Source organism: Triplophysa dalaica, chromosome 13 (assembly GCF_015846415.1).
Source record: "Triplophysa dalaica isolate WHDGS20190420 chromosome 13, ASM1584641v1, whole genome shotgun sequence".
NCBI classification, from domain to species: domain Eukaryota; kingdom Metazoa; phylum Chordata; class Actinopteri; order Cypriniformes; family Nemacheilidae; genus Triplophysa; species Triplophysa dalaica.
This window is the reverse complement of record NC_079554.1, coordinates 12,455,546-12,475,994: the sequence shown is the minus strand read 5'-3', so window position 1 is coordinate 12,475,994 and position 20,449 is coordinate 12,455,546. Positions and strand designations below refer to the sequence as shown.

The window sequence follows — 20,449 nt, the reverse complement described above, 5'->3', positions numbered from 1 at the left end:
TTTGAAAATTCCGTGTGGCCGCTAACTGAGTGCAATCAATCTATGTTTATGTTTGTTTCATTTCTTTAATCTCCAAATAGATTTCGTCACTTACAACATGTCTGCACACCATTTCCATACCGATCAATTTAGGAAAAATGACGATGTGTTTAGAAACACGATGGAGTCTATTTTTCAGAAGGTACGTGGTGGTGTTTAAACGAACGTTACGTTAAGTTACCCATTAGCGCCGGTTTTATCAAATATTCTGAGTTTAAAACGTTAACTTTTATTGTGTTTTTAAAGTATTCCACTCTAGATGATCCTGGAATAGACGTTTGTCTGAAAACAATGACATGCAGGACTGGCAGAGGTAGGATAAAAATGTCGATCGTGTGTTATACATTGAACAACATTCAGTGTTTACACAAATAATGTTATAAGTTACTGGTTTGTGTTTTGCCCTTTGTATTACAGGTTCTGTGCCCATTGACAGTGTAGAGGGAGAACGTGAGCTGGAAAACCTGAAGGTAAGACTGAGGCAATATCACAAATGTTATTTTCAACAACATAGATTTATTTTTTACTTTTATATGTATAACAATAAATATTAAATATAGTACTTGCATTTGCCTTATACAGTGTTTGGTGTAACTAGTTACTAAGTAATTAGTTACTGTAATTTAATTACTTTTCCCTTGGAAAAGTAAAGTAAGGGATTACTCATGTTTTCTGTAATTTAAATACAGTTACTTTTGATGTAATTAAACAAAATACTTTGTTAAATATATGCGTGTGTAGTAGCGTAATTGACTTCAAAATTCAAAGTCTTACTTTAAAATCTGTGCTTTAATGTATAATTCTCACATTTGTAATACTTTGGTCAGTTCATAATATTATTTGAATGAATTCAATAAGCCTATTCATGTATATTCTTGAATCACTTAACTAATCAAGGTTGATGTAGGATATAGAAAGTAATTAGTAATGAGTAACTAAATACTTTTTGGACAGAGTAATTTGGACAGTAATCTAATTACACTATTGAATATGTAATGAGTAACTAGTAATTAATTACTTTTTCAGAGTAACTTACCCAACACTAGCCTTATATATAGGTGATGTTATTAGTACATTATTATTAGTGAAATTATTCCTCAATGACATAATTTATTAGTTATGGCCTTATGATGTAAGTGTCTCTTTCACTCATGCAGCTTCGGGTCAAGGAAAACCATTCGATCAGGGGTAAGAAACAAGATTCACTGTTTTTGTATTTTAATAGATGGGATCTAATTGGTATGCAGTCAATTTTAATCTATGTTTAATCTCTTTTTGTATTTATAAGAGGACTTTGAGGACCAAGAAAATTACCAGGTAGTATTTAAAATGTATACTAGTTAAGAATAAAATGATTGACTCCAAAACCCAGAATACATATTATAGTTCTGTTGTGTTATTTTTTCACCAGATGGAACTTTCCGGGATCACCGAAGATAATTATACCTACTCTGATCAGAAGGACAACGATGAAAGTCTGTGTAAGTATTAAATTGCTTCAAAACCCAGCAGCACACAATAAACAATTAAACAATTCAGTGATTGTGTTGAAAAAGTTAATTTAAAAAAGGAATTGCATAATAATTAATTAATGTGTTTGTTCATCAATTGAAGAAGACAATAAATCATTCATTTTAAGTTGATAGTTACTAAGCAGCATAAATTAACAGTCAAGCAGATATAAAATGTCATTTATGTATTTATTTTCAAGGGCATGGTGGTGATTCACTCCAGCAATCTATGAACGGGATTAATTCATCTCAAAGCTCTCTGTTGGGAGTGACTTTTCAGCCTATCAAAGATGATGAAGAACTGGAGAAAACATTGAGCAGTCATGGCAGTACCCTCCTGGATGTCTATCCCGGCATGCTCAGTCAGATCGGTGAAGCGTACCGACGTCAGCATGTGACGGATACAGCAAGAGCCGTGCTGCAGAAATACCGTCGCAAACAGTGGCATGCTGGAGTGTCAAACCCTCGCGTCACTTCCCTAAGGAACAGGACACTGAACAATACAACTGAAATGTCATTTACCAAACAAAGTTCAGTTCAAGAAAACCTTCTCAATTATATCCGGGACAGCGGCAAACTTCAGAATTTCAAGAAATTGAAGCCTTCGCCTTTAAAAAATACATCTGAGGCCAGTGCCTGTTTTTACTCACCTAGGAGGGACAATGCTAATGTGAGCGGAATGTCAAGTGAGTCACAATGGACTGAACTACATTTAGACGGGAAGCCAAAACAGAATACCGCTCGTGTGATTGACTTCTCCACAACTCCTCACTCTGTTTCACCCTCACTTAGTGATCAGTCTCCTGATCTGAACAAAACTTACGACGTTGAACTGACTGTTTTGTCAACTGGTGTTCCACCCTCATTGGTCTCCGCTTGTCCACATCCAGCCTGGTACTCTCCGGGTGGAACAGCTAGGGCTCTGTCTCTTATTGAGCAGAGAAGGATGTCACAAACAACACGGCCCTCCGGTCAGCAGTCATCCCACACCGCATTGGATAAAGACCGCTTTAGGGGCAGACTACACTCTTCTGTCTCCTCCCCACAGCGTTTCAGTTGTTCCTCTCCTAGTAGGATGAGCATTTTCAAACCTGTGCCAATGGAAAGACAAGAGTCAATGGCAGTACACAATTCAATGCGAAAGTCTCCTGCACACTGTCAAGTTCATTCCGAGCTGCAGAGATCTCCATATGGCCAAAAAGACAAGGCGATGTCTTCACCACAACATTCCCTTTATCACCGTCCAGAGCCACAACAAAGTTTTTCTATGGCTCATAAGCAAACCCAGATTAGTCCAAGATTGTCCGAACATCAACGTTCTTTCCCAGGTCCCAAGTCTGCTTGCTTATCCAGTCGTTCCCATATTGACGCAGAGTTCAGAAAGCTATATCACCACTTCATCTGTCACAGAACGTCTTCTCCGTGCCCTTCCTCTGGCTGTAACCTGTGCGAGAAGCAGCTAAAGACCACATGCCAAAGCATGTCCAGCATGTCCGCTCTTGCTTTAACACCCCTGAAAATTGCACTAAAGAAACGTCGTCGTCAACCTGAGGTGGAAGAGTCACTGCGATTCAAACGCTTCCGGGAGAGTTGTTCCCCCGTTAAACAGGTCCAACGTTTGCCACATCAGCTGAAAGACGAATACGTGAGCCCTTCCATTGCAGGACCTGGTAAAGACAGGCGTACGTGGGAAAGGGCCATCTTGTTGCAGTGCCCCAGTCCACAGTTCCTCAGGGGTACAGGAAACCTTAGACGAATCAGAGAGTCCAAATTAGCCATGCAAATGGCCCAAAGTACTTCATCCTGGGTAAGACCATCATTAGCGTAGCTATTTTTTACATGTTTGATTTTAGTTGAACAATATAGTAAACTATTTGTTTTCTGCTTTGTTGGCAGAGAGATGTTTCAAGTGGAGTCTATGCTATTAAAGGTTTGTCGCCCAATGTCGACATCCTCATTGTATTTTAAATGTCAGAAGCTGTTATATCATGATGTTTATTTGTCTTTTAACAGCTGAGTCACCACTGAGACCTTTTAATCGGGGTATGACTCCAATCTCTGTGAGGTAATTCATATTCATGATATAATTATGAATAATGACTGTGCCCATAATATTGTTCTAGTCCACTTTTTGTTAGAAATTGTGAGCCTAAAACATGTTCGAAAGCTTGGATTGAAAAGTAACTCTTAACCTTGTTTTAGCAGTAGTTTACACAACACCGATCTCAAGGTGAAATGTGTGATATTAAGGAGGATCTATTGACAAAAATGCAATAAAATTCATTATATGTTTATATGGTTGTATAAAGACCTTACATAATGAAGTGTTATGTTTTTATTACCTTAGAATGAGGCGTTTCCATTTACAAACACAGCGGGACCGGGTCCCCTTGCATGGAAGTCGCCATGTTGTTTCTACAGTAGCCCTAAACGGACAAACTGCTCTACAGAGCGCGTTTTGTTAATATGTTATCTCCTTCGACAAAGAAGCGAAAACATTGGCAATATTTGACCTGGCATGAGTACAGCAATGTTTTAGTTGATTAAGTGATCTGTGTACATGGGTATCGTTGACGAAGATATTCAAAGAACTGTTGTCTGTACACAAAACGTTAAAAAAAGTACATTGTTTTCGTGTAAGCGTACCCTTAATGTAATCAAATATTTTGTTTCAATTGTGCTTGAATAATTTGTATACTGTTTTTGTTTGTCCTTGTGCAACGATTGGATAACCAGTCATTTAATTTAAGACTAAACGACTGTTTGTTTTCTTAAGTCTTTCAAGGAGGCGACTCCAGTATGGCCTTCTGCAGTGACTGAGTTTCTCCTGTACAGACATCTGCAATTCTCTGAGCTTAACATGGACTGTTAAAGCTTCAAGTTCACTCCAGAGAAAATACAAGGCATGACATCAACCACAGTTTAATATTTAGCTGTCTTTTTTATATATTTGTGTGTGTGTGTAAATTCATCTGTTTTAATTAATATTCCTTGGTTTTATATGTAAACTTTCCATGACTATAAAATATTCTTGAGTTTTAATATTATTCTAAAAGGACCCACATGTTTCTTACACGTTTACATCAATAGTCATATTACATATGTACTGACTTAATAGATGTGTCAAGAAAATATTTCAGAAACTGTTCAAACAAAATTTTAATAAACATGTTTCACATACAGTTTTTGATTCTTGTGCGTATAAGCAGGACAATCTTTTACATCTTTGTCTGCTATAACTATTCAAACAAAATACAATCAGAAAACAGTACTTGCATTTAATAAGACTTAAGTGTGTTGACTATTCTGATCCGAACTAGCATTTTAAAATTGCTGTTCATGTATGTAGCCTTAAAGTAAAATCCAAAAAAATATTTCAGTTTAAACTGAGTTTATGGTTCGCTGTATATATGCTATACATTTACAACCGAATCAACATGTATTAAGCTAGCATTATAGCTTAGTTCACCCCAAAAAATATTTCACTCACCCTCATGTCATTACAAACTTGTTTGACTTTTTTCTGCAGAACATAAAAATATTGGATGAACATTGGTAACCAAACAACATTGGCCCCCATTGACTTCCGTTGTACGGAAACAAAACCACAGAGATATTTCTCAAAATATATTTTTTCCACAGAAGAAAGAGGCAGGTTATGAATGACAATGGTGAATTTATGAACATTTGTATTTTGGGGTGAACTATCCCTCTAGGTTTTGATTCCAGTCATAAAGCATCATTTAATAAACCACCTCAAATAATTGTAGACAGAATTTATTTAAAGGCACTTAGGTCACCACTCGAGTTCCACTGGATATTTGCCTGTGAGGCATGCTGTGCAGTGGCCAAGTCTACTAGTCTTAGTGTTGGAGCTGATCCTATCATCTTTCTCCTGTGACTCGGTCACACCTCGAACAGCCGACACCAGGCCTTCAACAGATAGATAACGGACACTCGTAGCACCTGTTCCAAGCAAAAACAACTTTTCATCAATGTTTTTCACATTCTGAAAAAGCACATGAAGCATCTGTAATAACAATTTTAATTATAACATATTTTAAAAAAAAAATGTTTAAGCAAATGCCTGCATTGTTTTGACCTACCTATGTAACCGGCTATATCCTCAAACTCTGGTTTGTTAGCAATAAGCTCCTCTTTGGTTGGAATGTTGATGCCCATGTAGCACGGATACCGAATCGGAGGCGAGGCAACCCGAATGTGGACCTTTAAGACTCATGTTAGTCCAAAGCAGCAAACATATTCCCAAAAAACAAATCAATATAAAATGAAAATTACCTCTGTTGCGCCAGCTTCTTTCAGCAGTTTAATAATAGGGGCGATGGTGTTGCCCCTGACAATAGAGTCGTCGACAAGCACCACACGTTTGCCAGCAAAGTTGTCAGTCAATGCCCCAAACTTCTTGGCCACTCCAAGCTGACGCAGGCGAGTGTTTGGTTGAATGAACGTTCTGCCCACATACCGGTTCTTGCACAGAACCTCCACATATGGAAGGCCGGACTACAGGAAGATACATTTTCAAGCTTGTGATGTCACCTAGTGAACCAATAGTGTTGAAATATGTATTTCATGCTTATTACTCACAACTTGTGCATATCCTAATGCTGCAGGCGTGGCTGATTCTGGAACAGTGCTTACTACATCAGCATCGGTGGGGGCCTCGATGGCCAACTGCTGTCCACAGCGCTGCCTCACTGTATACACCATCTGTCCTGTAACATGGTAATGCACACTTATTTACCTAGAACTTAACTCATAAACATTTCTGGTTAATTTCTATTTCTAATGCATTCTATTACAGAGGGATAATGAGGCCATTTAAAATAATAAACTAGCCTTCAAATATGGAGTCTGGCCTGGCGAAGTAAACATATTCAAATATGCAGAAAGCAGGATTGTCTCCCTCTGGGCGTGGGACAATACATAGACTCTTTACTCCATGTTTAGATATCTGGACTATCTCTCCAGGCTGCACTTCACGGTAATACCTGAGAAAAAAAATGTACAGAAAAAAGTAACAGTTTGTGTAATGTAATCTAAGGGGGGTCACAATATATTGTTATTGGCAATGACCGTGATATTAAACCATGATGATCAATATCATGTTAATACCACATATATGTTGATATATGACATATGAATAATTTTCAATACCCGTTTAGCCACAATAGTTGATAAAAAAAGAGAAAATAAAAAAATGAGTGAAATTTGATAAATATTTTGATACGTCATATGATAATCATCCCTAATATATAGGTAGCCAAAGAGACTTGAACAAAAAAATGAAACTTCTTAAATTCTGGCAAAGTAAAGGTTGTCATGAGGATGTCGTCATACTTTGCTCCAATGGACTGAAAGCTACAGGACTCCGATGAGACCACCCAGCCCTCTGTATCTCCAGCACCTGAGTAAAATGAAAAAGAGCTGAACAGGTCACATCCAGCCTCACCAGGCAGAAATTATATACTCATTAAAATGTATCCAGAAAAATATTCTAACTTTTACTTTTGTCTCTAATGCAATATTATTTTCATTAATTGCAAAGGGCTATATTCATGTACAATGCAGCAAGAAATAGATATACAGTGCTAGTTACACATAATATTGGGTCTAGATATTTTATAATCCAGGTCAGACACAAAAGGGGAGCAATATATCAATATGTGTTGAATTATAACTTTTTCTAATTCCTTTTCGACGAGGCTAAATTACTCTTCTTTTTTTTGCCTGCACACACCTGAGCTGTGCAGTTTGGAGATGGGCACTAGACATCCAATACAGAGAGGTCTGTTTCCATAGGGGTCTCTCACAGCATAGATTACATCTTTATACATCACGAGCAGCGAGTATGACGTCGGTGTCTCCATCATCAGGTTCTTAATACTGACAAAACATGCATAAAAACTATTAAATTTAGGGTTTTATAAATAGTCATCAATCAGATGTTCTTGTGACGCATAACTTGCCGAGCCACCCAATCAGGAGTATCCAGCTCCTCCATGGGAGGAGTCAATGCAAGCAGCTGGGTGATAAGCTCACTATCTGAGCAGGTGGAGAGGCCTACACCATGTCGCATAACCTGCAACAGAAATCATTAAACATTATTTTATATGGAAATGGTATGTCTCAAGTAATCTGAAACAATCAAATCCCACCTTTTTGCGTAAGGCTGAAGCATTGATCAGTTCCCCATTGTGTGCAACTGCAATCTTGCCATGCAGGGTGTCTACCACGAAAGGCTGGCAGTTCTGCAGTTCTGAGATCCCTGTGGTGGAATAACGTGTGTGTCCGATCCCTAGGTTGCCGTTGCGGAGCTTCAGTAAATCATCTGGTTTAAAAGCTGTATTTACTAATCCCATGCCCTGTGAGAGAGAAAGAAAGAAACTATTTCAGGCTTGTCTAATCCTGCAATCATTGCTCTGTTAAAACACTGATTTCTGGGGGATGTAAAAACAATATGTTAAATGTGTGTTTAAGTGTGAAGTGGACATTTAAACATTGAAAGGGTTTTATTCCTACAGTACCTTTAGGGTGGTGTATGTCGGGGGGGTTGTTCCATTACTTGTGACAATTCCAGCACTTTCTTGACCCCTATTTAACATAAAATACATTTAACACATTCGTTGACATTTTTAAACGTAAATGTAATAATTCACATATACATTGCAATCTATGTTCTGGAGATAATTTTGCACATATTGCTGCACTTCCAGTACAGCACGGGTCCTGGAGGACCTGTGTCCTGCAAAGTTTAGCTTTAACCCTAATCAAACACACCTGAACAGCTAATCAAGGTCTCACAAAGCAGACTAGAATCTTCCGAGGTGTGATGAGCCAAGTTGGAGCTAAACTCTGCAGGACAGCATGTGTTGTATTTCAACAGAAACAAACCTCAAGACTGAAATAGTCAGCAATGTGAAAGACCGAGAGAATGCACAGACACATCAAAGCTATAAAAACAAATCAGGCATATTGATCAAATATTCATTTTTGAGCTGTTCCTAAACTACATGTAACAACATTAGTATTGCATTTGCGCTATATTCAAGACATTGCATCTTTTTGTAACTTTTGTTAGCTTGTCCCCGATTCAATGTTCTGCAAATTAAAATATTTTGCAATATTTTTATTTTGAATTGAGGAGAAATGTTCACAGAATGAAACAAAAATGATCATTTTACTTAAACATTTTTTTGACCCAATGCAATGAACAGCTCTAGAAATTAAGTGAAGTAGACAATTAAGTAAATGCACAAACTGTTTTTTTTTTTCACTCAAACAATTGTTTTTATTCAACTTTTTTTATGTTGTTCACACCTTACACCTTCCTCTGCCTATTGTCACCTTCTTTTGACCTATTTACGCCTATTCAGGGATGGCGGATGAGCTCTCCTAATGTCTGGTTTGACCGATCACCTTCTGGTGTTCTACAAACAGCATTCCATTAATAAACAAGAATTGTATATTTTGCCTCAATCCGAGACCATTTGTTGGAGAAATGATAATGCATGTAGACAACAATTAGATTACAACGAGCAACATGTCTCGGCAAGACTGGAGTTGACAGTACGTCCTTCCAATAAATCTCTCTCTCCCACAATTTCAAAAATCCATGTCATGAGTCAGTGGAGGCACAGCATGTGATGAAGGCAGATCAAACTGGTTTGTATGAAACTGTTAGGCAGAGTGAGAATGAGGAAGAGGGGGAGGGGCAGCGAGAACAAGAGAGAGACAGATAGCAATTGGTGAACAGAGAGGCAGCCTGAAGACACGATTCGATAAACATAAGACCCATTCAGACCAGCGGCTCAGCGCAGCAGAAAACCTCTAAGCCTTTTCTACATGTCTTACTAAGAGATAGAAACTGCAAGTGCAGCTCGCTTGCCAAGCCACTTCTCACGTTTCCACAGCACCCCTCCCCCACCCCACACAGCTTAAGCCAGTCATGAGGCTGTTCTCGGTCACGTGGGCGTTCCTAACTGGCTCAGTCGTCTGGTTGCCTAGGACACTGAGCTTAAAGTCTACAGGGAGGGGGAGCGGAGAGGATAAAGGCAGAGACGAACAAACAGAAGCCATTTCTAGGCAAGCTTAGAAACATGGAGCCTAAAACAGAGCAACAAAACAATGCCGGGGAGAAAAAGAGGACAAGGGGAGCAACTAGACAGTGGAGAGGGGAGGAAGTTAAAAATCTGGTTTTAGTGTGGAGGGAGAGACAGGCGTGGGAAGAGGAAGAGAGCAGGGCCAAATATGATGCCATCTCAAGCCGACTGAGAGAGCTCGGGGTGTGTAGAGACTGGTTAGATTGTAAGGCCCAGAGTGCCAACATGGCTCTTCCAGATTGGAGGCCTACACAGACTCGCTACAAACAGACCCAAAGGCCTCACATGGCGGATGAAGAGCAAATGGAGGCCGATAGGAGAGAGGAGGCTACGAATCTACCAGAAGGTAATTTTCACCAAAAAATGCTAAATGGAATTAGAAATTTATTTTGGCAGCGCATTTTATATGAAAACTATATATATGTATATATATATAATAATATATATTTAAATATAAAACAAAACAAAAATTTACACATGCTCCACAAAAATGCTCAAAATGGGCGATACAGCAAAAAACAAGGCAAAATTAGCACACCAGAGCTCTAAGATACAGAAGTGTATTAAAGACAATTTTTAGACGGGTCATATGGCACGAATACGTGTTTTTCGGTGTGTTATAAGCTGCCGATGCATGTATTAGACCGTAAAATTGCACAAATTTAAGTTTCAGAACAAATGATGCATTGTATCTAAAAACGAATGCTCACCCAGACCTGCCTGAAACGCTTCACACCACACCCCCACAATCACAAGTCAGTTTGTGGTATGATTTGACTAAAACCGCTCAAATGTTTCCAGGTTTAAAAAAATCTGCGGTGTCAAAACCACAAAATTTCCTGTTATATAGTTCCTGCGGTATTCACATTTTTTTTACTAGTCCTCAAAAAATGAAAGTGCAGGAATCTCTCCGGTTGTGTGCGGTGAAGAGCGTAACGAGTCACTTGGCCCCTCCCCCTCTGGTAGGTGCAAGCAGTCAGTGATTGAGAGTCACGTGTGTGCAGGATTTCCCCGTCGAAAAAGACGCAGTTCAATTTAAACGCTATTCGTTACAATTAGCAGCTTGAACGTCATGACTTCAGAAGCTGCGTCTTTGCATGAAGGCAGCCGAGAGAAACCGATACATTTACATTACATTTACATTTTAAAGACAATGTAGATAGGCATACGTCTATTTGAATTATCAGCAGAGAGTGTCTTTGCAATAACTAATCAAATATTTAAAAACTAGAATACTATTTTCTCGCTAGAAATGCATTCAATAGTTGCTGAAAGTGAAAATGTAACTATTTTTGTATAGAAAACTATGGTCCAACGGGCGTTTCGGTCGCCATTTTATTTTTCGAGCTTGGGCCTTCTCGACCAATCACGTCATGTTGCATGTTGTTCTGGAAACGACAAGTCTCTGTCATTGGTTAGCTGTGAAAAAGGGCGTTTTTCCAGAAAAGTTGAACTTGTTTTAACCTTAACAGACTCTGAGCTGCAGAAAAAGATGCAGACGCTGACGTTTAAAAAGGGCTCAGGACGTTTATTCCACAGGATTATAATGTTAAACAGACGCTAGCAGCTTCTAAAAAGAAGTAAAGTCAGAATAAATACTATTTGGCTTTCTACCGACTCAAATAACATGCCTAATTAACTAGCCCAACATGAACTGGTTTGAACCAGCTGAACATGCTTACATTCCTGCATTATAACTTGGACAGAAAAATAAATATGTAGAAAGAAAACATGTCTCCAAAAACATTGTTCAGCTGCAGGTTCAAAGACTGCTTTTTTAAAGAAATTGTTTTAATTGTTGATATGTAGGTTCAGGATCACTTCAGTGACTTTTTTTTTAAATTTAATTAAGAAGAACTCAAATATTTATGTTAATGATTTTCAGGTGTTCAGTGGAAAAACATTGTTTTTATTTTAAAACAACACATTGTAGATATGCATTGGCAATACCGTGACACCATGAAACCGTGGTAGTTTTGCTCAAGGTTATCACACCGTCAGAATCTCATACCGGCCCATCCCTAGTTACATAGATGGTAAGAGGCCTCACATTTCCGTCACACGGTTGAAGTATTCAACCAATCGCTACTCGCTGGTTAACTTGACCATCATAGCACACATCGCTTTTCAGAGCAATATGCTTTGATAAATATCTGCTCGTTTCAGAGAGGTGGGGCAAAGAAGAGTTACAAACAGGAACTGTATGTGGAAAATTTAGTGTTTTGAACCTTAATGCAACAACGAGCAGTTTTGGTGTATGCTTCCCCCATTTGGTTGATAAGCGCAATTGTCTGTTATAAATGTCAAAATATTGCCGCCGTATAAGCTTCCATGTGGGCAGCGCAATACACATGAATTTTTTGATTATGCAGAAACTGCCGTTACATCATGTCTCTTCATAAACTGTGCATGCACTTAAGCACACTTTTGGCTCCTGCGGGTTATACTACTGGGCTATACTAATATTTCAAACTAGATTCCGAGGTAGCAGTTGGTTGTTAGCTGTTAGAGCATAGGGTGCTAGCTACATAGCAGCTAACTTGCTAACGTTAGCCAACTTAGCATAACACATTTGCAGTCACTAAAACACAACGTGAATGTGTTTACTAACCAATGCAAATAATTTTCTGTAGTATTTTCAGAAACACACTCGCGACCAGGCGTTGTGCTTTGTGTAATGGGTTTAATCAAGAACTTACACTCCACTTGCTATTGGAATAGTGCCTAGCAAAGTAACTATAGATACCGATAACATTAGTCTATGTGCATGAACTAAGGAATCAGCAACTTTTGACCATAAAACATTTATTGTGGTTTGGTAGTCATCATTAACAAGCCTGACACTAAATTTGTGATGAGGCACGATCATGCTACAGAAGCTATTGAGACCCGGCAACATTACATTATCTCTAATCTGCTTTACAGTTATATATTGTGAACCAGTAACGTTAGTGCGCCATTAAACAACCAGAGAACAGCCAAATTACTAATAAGCTTAAAAGTACAGGACCGTAAGAAAAAAATGTACATAAGACATTTAAAACCAGTAGCAGGAGGGCTAACGTTAGGTCTCCATCCGTTTTGAAACCCTTCGCCTCTTGCGTCGCTGAGTGTAAGTCCGTCAGATATTGATTTGTGTCCGATCACTCTCTCTTCCTCTTTGTTTCATGTGCTCGCTCTGCCATGCTTATGGTTTGGAGACTTACCTTGAACTAGATCGTTTCGTCTTATTATTAGCTGTTGGCTAACTTCTCCAATGCTACGAGTAAAATGTGACGTATGCCCTAAAGCTTGTACCGGCCCGAACACCAAAGTTACAAGTGCAATTTCAGTCGATAGGAGGCTGCTTAGGTAGCAACAGCAGTACAATTCCTTCAGTTAAAAGTTGTTTAAAAATTATTTTAGAGACATTAATTTAAGGTCAAAAAGTTGCTTATAATCGCTTTAAATCATGTATACACATTGCATGACATCTAAAACAAACGATAATATTAGTTTTAGCCGTGTCATATGACCCCTTTAATATATTTTTCATTTACCTACGTTAATGTCATCCCAAACCTGTCTGACTTTCTTCTGCAGAACAAAAAAAATTATTGTGTTCCACAGAGGAAAGAGTAATACAAGTTTTGAATGACATGGGGGGTGAAAAATTATGATTGAATTTTGGGTGAAGTGTCTCTTTAAAAGGCCATTAGCCAATGAATGAATTGCAAAAGCTTTTCCTCTGCCCACTGTTGCACTGTTGTTAACTTATTTTATGCCGGCTCAGGAATTGAAGGAGGGAGACATTGGTCTGACAAAGAGGTTAGATCTCTCCTTAAAGTCTGGTCTGACCGAGAGGTTCACAGGCAGCTCCAACGCACCCACAGAAACAAGGTCATCTTCCAAGAGATGGCACAACGCCTAGAGCGACAACACAATGTGTTGCGAGATTGGAGACAATGCCGAACCAAATACAAGAACCTCAAATATGACTACAAAGTTAGCAAAAGCCAAGGCCGGCCAATGAGATTCGGTGCCGAGCTCGAATCTATACTAGAGGGAAAAGAGGAAAGCAGTATGGAGAGGAATTCATATAGGAAAATAGCCAACAGAGACCAGGTGACTACGATGAATGAATCTGCAGAAGAACAGGTCATCAGAATTGATGATGGTAAGATTTATTGTTAATTTGCGGAGAACATTGCATCACCATGTTTTTGACCATCTAAAACTTTTTCTCCATGTTTGTTGTTTTGAAGATGAAAGTCTGGCAGGGATGCAAACCATAATGAAAACTGCAAACCATCCGTTGACCCCAAGTGAGGCTGGTGAGTCACCATATTGAATGGTAAACAAATATTATTCAATTACAAATAAACTTCTTGCTGATCTTGTATTATTTGCAACATTCCAGAAACTACAGCACCACCAAATGAACCAAACATAATCACTGTGCACGACTCAGGAAGAAACTGGAGCGAGGAAGAAGTGGCCGCGCTGCTTGGAATCTGGGCAGAAGAAGGGATCCAGGGACAGCTACAAGGCTCGACCAGAAATAAAGACATATTCGTGCAGATTTCACGCAGGCTTCTTCAACAAGGCGTAGAAAGGGACTGGAAACAATGCCGCACCAAGTACAAAAACCTGAAATACCTCTATCGTTCTCTGCAAAGGGGAAAGAGCGATATTGGGGATCCTCGTCGTTTCATGAGGTTTTATGACCAGCTGGATGCCCTTCTGTCCAAGCCTTCTAGAAGTCGCATGGATTATTCAGAGTTTTCCACTGGAAATAGTTTGATTATGAGTTCTACGGTGTTTGATGTTCCTGAATTTGAAGAGCACTCAATGGGAGGGAATCCTCAGGATGACAATAACATTGTTGCAGTTAAATATGACCAGCCGCCTGTGGATGAGGCAACGTTGAGATCACCCGTGGTTTCTGCAAGAGTCTTCAAGAGCCAAGATGGTTCAGGGAATGTGACAAATGAGGAACTTGGGGTACCTAAATTAAAATCCATGATGGTTCAGACATCCAGAAGCCCTCAAATAGCATATGAACAGCATCTGTCCTCTGATTCTATGACTGGTGTTATATATGAAGACAATCAAGATTATAATACAGGTAATACCATTTTTTATAAATACCAGTGGTTCTCAACTGCTCCCACATTTTACAGTGAAGACCAAACACTCCAAATTCTGAATAAATCTATAATAATAATTCTTAATGCACTAATATACCACAAATAACACAATCATCACTGTTAAATCAAGATTTAATGAAGAACCAGCAGTTCAGAACCACTGAATGACATCACGCTCAAGTTTACACTGAATATTTAAAAATGATGTAATTTGCATGTTTTTTTTCCCACCTATCCTCAATGTGTATTTTTGCAACTTAGACAACATGGACCAGTCACACACAAGAGGAGAGCATGTGATGGCTAACAGAGGACGAAAAAGAAAGGCAACAGATGAAGGTTTTTCAGGATATTTTCCTTACAGGGACAAGATTATCAAGCAGAAATGTATCATGCATATCATGATCAGAATATGGTCAGATGTAATTGAATCTTGTGACTATAGGATGGGAGTTAAGAGCACAATAAGACCACAGCACCACACTGTTGCTTATGCTAACACGGAGAACTATGCAAAAAAACTAAATAGCAGTTAAAAATGTGATTCCAGTTAGAGACAACACAACATAGTGACAACAACAACAATGCTGACGCATTCAGATATTTGGATGCCTGAATGAAACCGTTACACAGAAAAGTCAGAACATAGTATCATTCAACACTACAAAGCCACAAAATATTTAAATATGCCAGTGATTACTGAGAAATTTAAGTAAATTAAGTTTAACATATCAAGTCGTCTGTTGTTATTTAACTTTATCTTGTGTGTTTAGGGGACAGTGTGGTTTGTAAACGGTTTCACCACAGTACTGAGGATGGGGATAGCAGCACAGACTGGTCGGAGAATATAGACTTTGAATGTAAAGAAGAAGTGGATCAATACATTCCCATCATGGAGATCACATCAGTGTGTTCAATGGCGTCTAATGCAATCACGTCTGCTCAATCGGTGAGAGGACGGGACAATGGAAATCTATTGAACTGTGTCTGTGATTTCATGAATCGCATTGTTTACATGTCTTACGTTTTTGTGTTAGTATTGCTTAAACTACAGCTGAATCGAAGTCAAACCTAACATGATGGAAAAAACATGCAACTGCACAGGTTGTGACACATTTTGATAGAATGCAACGTTATTACTTTATGCAAACTTGCAGTAACGGAGATGCGCTGTTGGGAAATTTTGCACAAAATTTAATTTTCGTTTAAATACCCGGACATTTCTCACCTTGAGATTTTTGTTCTACAATAAAAATAGACTGGACGTACAGTTAATGCACCAATAGCGTTTATACTTATACAGCAACAGACGCGTAAAGCAGCATACCTGTGCTGTAAAGCCACAAGTCCCAGTGTCAGTATCTGTGCCACCTCCAGTTGTGTTGACCATTCTCCCGCAGCAACACATCCGAAAACCCCGCATTCCTCTCCAATTCCCGACTCCTCAAACTCCATGTCCTCCTGCCTGCTTTTAATGCGCGTGTTAGCACGCGGGCCAGATTTCCCTGTGGAAACACGTGTTTTCTCACGGGGAAGCGAGCGAGCAGCAGGACGCAATAACAAAAAAGTTCAAATAATCAAACGCACTACTTAAAAGCATATGGAGTGTAATTAAGCATTTTGCAAAGTAAAAACATAAAGAAAGTCGGGTTGCTAAAGTTTGAGGAATGCGCTAGAAGTGTATGCGCAAGACCTGTAGCCCACCCGAACCACGTGCTCTTTAACTTTAGCGTAGTTTGCAAAGATGTATCAGTGTGGATTTGCTTCCAATAAATCAATATAATAGATTAGGCTTCTTCCAAAGAACGCAAAAACTGATTTTGCCCACGTGGTGATGGCGGCGGCATTATTCTGATTGGTTTTAATGGAACGGCAGTGTCGTAACAAGCGTTGCCCTTGTGGAAATAAACGAGCTGAATCCCTCTCCCCTCTCTCCATACTTGGCAGCTTTCGTCTGAACTTCTCAAGTCTTTTCGCGGTCACACGAGAACGTTTCGAAAGGATTTTCTTCACGTCATTGCAACAGACTAAACAAGTTTCTAATCTTTTTCAGGAAAAGCGAATCGCAACAAACATGCAGAACAAAGCAGGTGAGTTTAACTTTAAAGTCTATTTTATATGCGCAGTTGCGCGGAATACAAATGCACAAATGAATGCGGTGTGCCTAACTGAATTATTCAACGCTTTGTTGTTGAGAATGACGATATTACCAGTCTTTCTATATCGGTAAAGTGGTCTCGTTATACATATATATTCCAACTCTGTTAACTTGTTGTGGTTTATGTTAAAGTCGCACATCAATCGGTCGCTGGAGAGTTAACGTTATGTGGTGCCTGTTTTATGCGCAGAACTGAAACTGGGACAAAAACTGAACGAGGGAAAGACCAAGCAGATATTTGAGCTCGTGGATGAGGCGAGTCATGTTCTGGTCCAGTCTAAAGATCAGATCACAGCAGGCAATGCGGTTCGGAAGGATCAGATGGAGGGCAAAGCCGCTATTTCCAACAACACCACTAGTTGTGTGTTCAAACTACTGCAGGATGCAGGTACGATTTATTCCTCAAACTCTGATTTCTAGACCTTTCATTTAATTCTTTATGACGGAAGCATATTTCCTCAAATTTTTTTAACTAAATTGTGACTCACATGTGCATACTACATATCAACTATTATCTGAGAGCATGTTTCTGCAATAGCTAGAGCTGTTGAATCTCTGTGTTACTTTAAAAACAACCATATGTGCTATAAAAAACACAAAACAGAGGACAAATGGGTTTTTTCAGAGATAAGATCCACTCTTTTTTCTTTCAGGATTCAAGACCGCGTTTGTCAGGCAACATTCTGAGACTGCATTTGTGGCGGCCCGCTGTGAGATGATACCCATCGAGTGGGTTTGCAGACGGATCGCCACAGGCTCTTTCCTAAAACGAAACCCTGGGGTCAAAGAGGGCTACCGCTTCACTCCTCTAAAGCTGGAGACGTTCTTCAAGGTGTGTTTTTTTTTAAGTGCGCAAATTTGGGACTCCACTATTAAGTAGTTATTTAGGGGTTATTATGGTTAAGTAGATAGGTTTATTTGTTCACAATAACACACAAATTGTGCCTTTTATTTTTCTTCCATTCTTGTCTCTCAGGATGATGCCAATAATGATCCTCAGTGGTCAGAGGAGCAGATATTGGCTGCTGGATTTGATCTGGCAGGCCTGACCATCGGCCGCTGTGAGGTGGACATCATGAGCAAAAGCACCGTGGCCATTTTTGAACTCCTGGAGAAAGCCTGGGCAACACAGGACTGCACTCTGGTGGATATGAAAGTAAGACACTTACCTGGCTTAACAAGTTTAATTTGCTCTAAAGTTTAAGGTTAAATTCAGGTTAATAAATGATTATAATTTTCATTTCAGATAGAATTTGGTGTAAATGTGACCACTAAGGAGATTGTGCTGGCTGATGTGATTGACAACGACTCGTGGAGGCTGTGGCCGGCTGGGGATCGCAGTCAGCAGAAAGACAAACAGGTGAAGACCATATACATTAAATGAATGTTCTTTTTTGTGCTTTTTGTTTCGTTTGATTTTCTTTTGCAGTAATAGGAAGAATTCCTATACGGAGTTTGTGATGCACTATAAATCTGAATGATCCATATGACTGTCAGGTAAATGTAGTGTTCTCTATACAGGTGTACCGTGATTTGAAAGAAGTGACTCCAGAGGCCATGCAGATGGTGAAAAGAAACTTTGAGTGGGTCGCTGAGCGAGTGAAGGTACTTAGCTATAGGTCTCCCTCACAATACTGTTATTTGCAAAATAATATATGGAAAGACTACACAATATGTCCTTCATAAATTATCAAATTATATCACAAATCATGTCGCAGTAGTATGCAATAACATTGTCGGATTCGTTTTTTCGAAGCAATAAAACATGGCAATTTGGATAATAACTAAGCATGGTCTTTTCATTACTGATGGAAATATTTGTGTGTGTTTTGGGTTTTTTAGCTGCTCTTGGAGTCACAAGCAAGAGGAAGAGTTGTTGTTCTGATGGGCTCTACTTCAGATGTGGCTCACTGTGAAAAGATCCGGAAGGCTTGTGGCTCATACGGAATTCCCTGCCATCTTAGAGTGACGTCAGCTCATAAAGGCCCTGATGAGACGCTCCGTATCAAAGCTGAATATGAGGGTATGACTGCAGATACTGCTCTGTGATTTACAGTTGTTAATATTCACTTAATAAATGTTTCAATTCAGAATTTCCCTATTGAAGGATTTAATGGTAATGCCATATTTAAGCAATCAACAACTTTTTTTTCAGGTGATGGAGAACCCACCATTTTTGTTGCAGTTGCGGGAAGAAGTAATGGCTTAGGTCCTGTGATGTCAGGAAACACAGCCTACCCTGTTATTAATTGTCCTCCTATTACCCCCGACTGGGGTGCTCAGGATATCTGGTCATCTCTTCGCATGCCAAGCGGTACTAACTAAATTATAGTGTTTGAGGTCTTTAGATATTTTGTCTTGCTGTACATGTTCATCATTTAATTCACTCATTGTTACTCTTGCATGTCTTCTTTAAGGTCTTGGATGCTCCACAGTACTGTCTCCTGAAGCCGCCGCCCAATTTGCAGCTCAGATTTTTGGTCTAAATGACCACATGGTCTGGGCCAAACTTCGTGCATCAATGCTAAACACCTGGATTTCCCTAAAACAGGCTGACAAGAAACTACAAGAGTGCAGCCTGTAAAGGACCAGCATTTACATTCCCTTCAACCACTTTTACAATTCTGCTTCTGTCCTGTCTTGATACCTGTCATTGCCTTCAAAATAATTAAGATGTGCTGACCTAGATTCCTTTTCAGGTGTAAATTCACCAATAAACATTCCGTTATATATTGTCTCTGTGATTTTATTACTTTCTCACAAAACATGAACTTTTAAACAAAAAGAAAACCATGTAGGGGCAGTTACCCGAACAAGGATTATCTTTAAATAGGACTAAGCCTTAAACCAGCAATATTTTTAAATGGAAATATGGGGAGAGAATATACATTCATCCTCTAGAGGTAGAAGTTTTTATTTTCCATAAATAGAATAAATGAAATTTAAGATGCCATACTAAGCTATCTACTGGTAAAATATCATAGCTACTTTTATTGCCAGTCATTAACTTGACTAAACAGTTTTTTTGTTTGTCATTCAGTTTGAAAGCCCATGCCTTAAACGTTTCAAAAAGCATACTTTTCGAGAAGAACATTACTGTGTGCATCTGAAGACAAAACAATCGCAGTCCTATATTTTAAGATATGTTAGTGCAAGTCGTTTTTGATAAAGATGCCTCTAACATTTAAATTAGTTTGAGAGGAAATCTTATAAAACTTACACCGCGACTGGCCTCAATTGGCATGACGTAAATGCATCTGCTTATGCATATTTATTTTTTTATATATTCTATTCTTCTGTAATACAGAAGCTGTGTTGTTCAGGTTTTACAGAGCCCCGAGACAACTACATATACATCTACAATAAAGCATGGCTTATAACCTTAAACCCCTTAACTGTCAGAGCCCTTTTTGAACCTACACATGAGCCTACACAAATGCACTGTTGGAACTAAAATGGCTGTAACTCGTGAAATGTTTGGAATACCTTCGG

At 39.0% G+C, this 20,449-nt stretch overlaps 3 protein-coding genes across 5 annotated transcripts; 2 read left to right on the top strand and 1 right to left on the bottom strand.

Annotated features, from left to right (window-relative positions):
- The first annotated feature begins 2 nt into the window (after nucleotides 1-2).
- On the top strand, nucleotides 3-4,730 carry si:dkeyp-117h8.4 (uncharacterized protein LOC572032 homolog). 2 transcript variants are annotated; one of them, XM_056764280.1, is made up of 10 exons: nucleotides 3-181; nucleotides 286-352; nucleotides 457-509; nucleotides 1,197-1,227; nucleotides 1,328-1,356; nucleotides 1,451-1,520; nucleotides 1,751-3,357; nucleotides 3,447-3,480; nucleotides 3,564-3,615; nucleotides 4,327-4,730. In XM_056764280.1, the coding sequence occupies exons 1-10, from the start codon at nucleotides 98-100 to the stop codon at nucleotides 4,364-4,366; spliced, it is 2,067 nt and encodes a 688-aa protein (XP_056620258.1). In that variant the 5' UTR covers nucleotides 3-97; the 3' UTR covers nucleotides 4,367-4,730. The 2 variants fall into 2 exon arrangements, with proteins under 2 accessions (XP_056620258.1, XP_056620261.1); XM_056764283.1 differs by lacking the exons at nucleotides 3-181; nucleotides 286-352 and having other exon boundaries at nucleotides 470-509; nucleotides 1,330-1,356.
- On the bottom strand, nucleotides 4,692-16,887 carry ppat (phosphoribosyl pyrophosphate amidotransferase). Of its 2 annotated transcripts, none has more exons than XM_056764284.1 (11): nucleotides 16,127-16,887; nucleotides 8,096-8,162; nucleotides 7,727-7,933; nucleotides 7,538-7,650; nucleotides 7,309-7,454; nucleotides 6,909-6,975; nucleotides 6,408-6,559; nucleotides 6,156-6,283; nucleotides 5,850-6,071; nucleotides 5,657-5,777; nucleotides 4,692-5,516 (listed from the first exon to the last, which is right to left on the bottom strand). In XM_056764284.1, the coding sequence occupies exons 1-11, from the start codon at nucleotides 16,252-16,254 to the stop codon at nucleotides 5,347-5,349; spliced, it is 1,521 nt and encodes a 506-aa protein (XP_056620262.1). In that variant the 5' UTR covers nucleotides 16,255-16,887; the 3' UTR covers nucleotides 4,692-5,346. The 2 variants fall into 2 exon arrangements, with proteins under 2 accessions (XP_056620262.1, XP_056620263.1); XM_056764285.1 differs by lacking the exon at nucleotides 16,127-16,887 and adding an exon at nucleotides 10,381-13,428.
- paics (phosphoribosylaminoimidazole carboxylase, phosphoribosylaminoimidazole succinocarboxamide synthetase) lies at nucleotides 9,555-19,694 on the top strand. Its single transcript, XM_056764279.1, has 15 exons — nucleotides 9,555-10,016; nucleotides 13,443-13,826; nucleotides 13,915-13,983; nucleotides 14,070-14,777; nucleotides 15,061-15,138; nucleotides 15,573-15,748; nucleotides 16,853-16,889; nucleotides 17,148-17,345; nucleotides 17,611-17,789; nucleotides 17,934-18,113; nucleotides 18,204-18,317; nucleotides 18,479-18,562; nucleotides 18,800-18,980; nucleotides 19,113-19,271; nucleotides 19,375-19,694. Exons 1-15 carry the CDS (start codon nucleotides 9,668-9,670, stop codon nucleotides 19,539-19,541), a joined length of 3,063 nt encoding a protein of 1,020 aa, XP_056620257.1. The 5' UTR covers nucleotides 9,555-9,667; the 3' UTR covers nucleotides 19,542-19,694.
- Nucleotides 19,695-20,449: the final 755 nt, after the last annotated feature.

Coding starts and splice junctions, on each gene's coding strand:
- si:dkeyp-117h8.4 (XM_056764280.1), top strand. CDS start 98: ATGTCTGCACACCATTTCCATACCGATCAATTTAGGAAAAATGACGAT. Junction 1,228..1,327: donor GGAAAACCATTCGATCAGGG/GTAAGAAACAAG, acceptor TGTATTTATAAG/AGGACTTTGAGGACCAAGAA. Junction 1,357..1,450: donor AGGACCAAGAAAATTACCAG/GTAGTATTTAAA, acceptor TTTTTTCACCAG/ATGGAACTTTCCGGGATCAC.
- paics (XM_056764279.1), top strand. CDS start 9,668: ATGGAGCCTAAAACAGAGCAACAAAACAATGCCGGGGAGAAAAAGAGG. Junction 13,827..13,914: donor GGTCATCAGAATTGATGATG/GTAAGATTTATT, acceptor GTTGTTTTGAAG/ATGAAAGTCTGGCAGGGATG. Junction 18,981..19,112: donor TATCAAAGCTGAATATGAGG/GTATGACTGCAG, acceptor CTTTTTTTTCAG/GTGATGGAGAACCCACCATT.
- ppat (XM_056764284.1), bottom strand. CDS start 16,254: ATGGAGTTTGAGGAGTCGGGAATTGGAGAGGAATGCGGGGTTTTCGGA. Junction 7,455..7,537: donor ACTCCTGATTGGGTGGCTCG/GCAAGTTATGCG, acceptor ATGTTTTGTCAG/TATTAAGAACCTGATGATGG. Junction 5,517..5,656: donor GGATATAGCCGGTTACATAG/GTAGGTCAAAAC, acceptor TGCTTGGAACAG/GTGCTACGAGTGTCCGTTAT.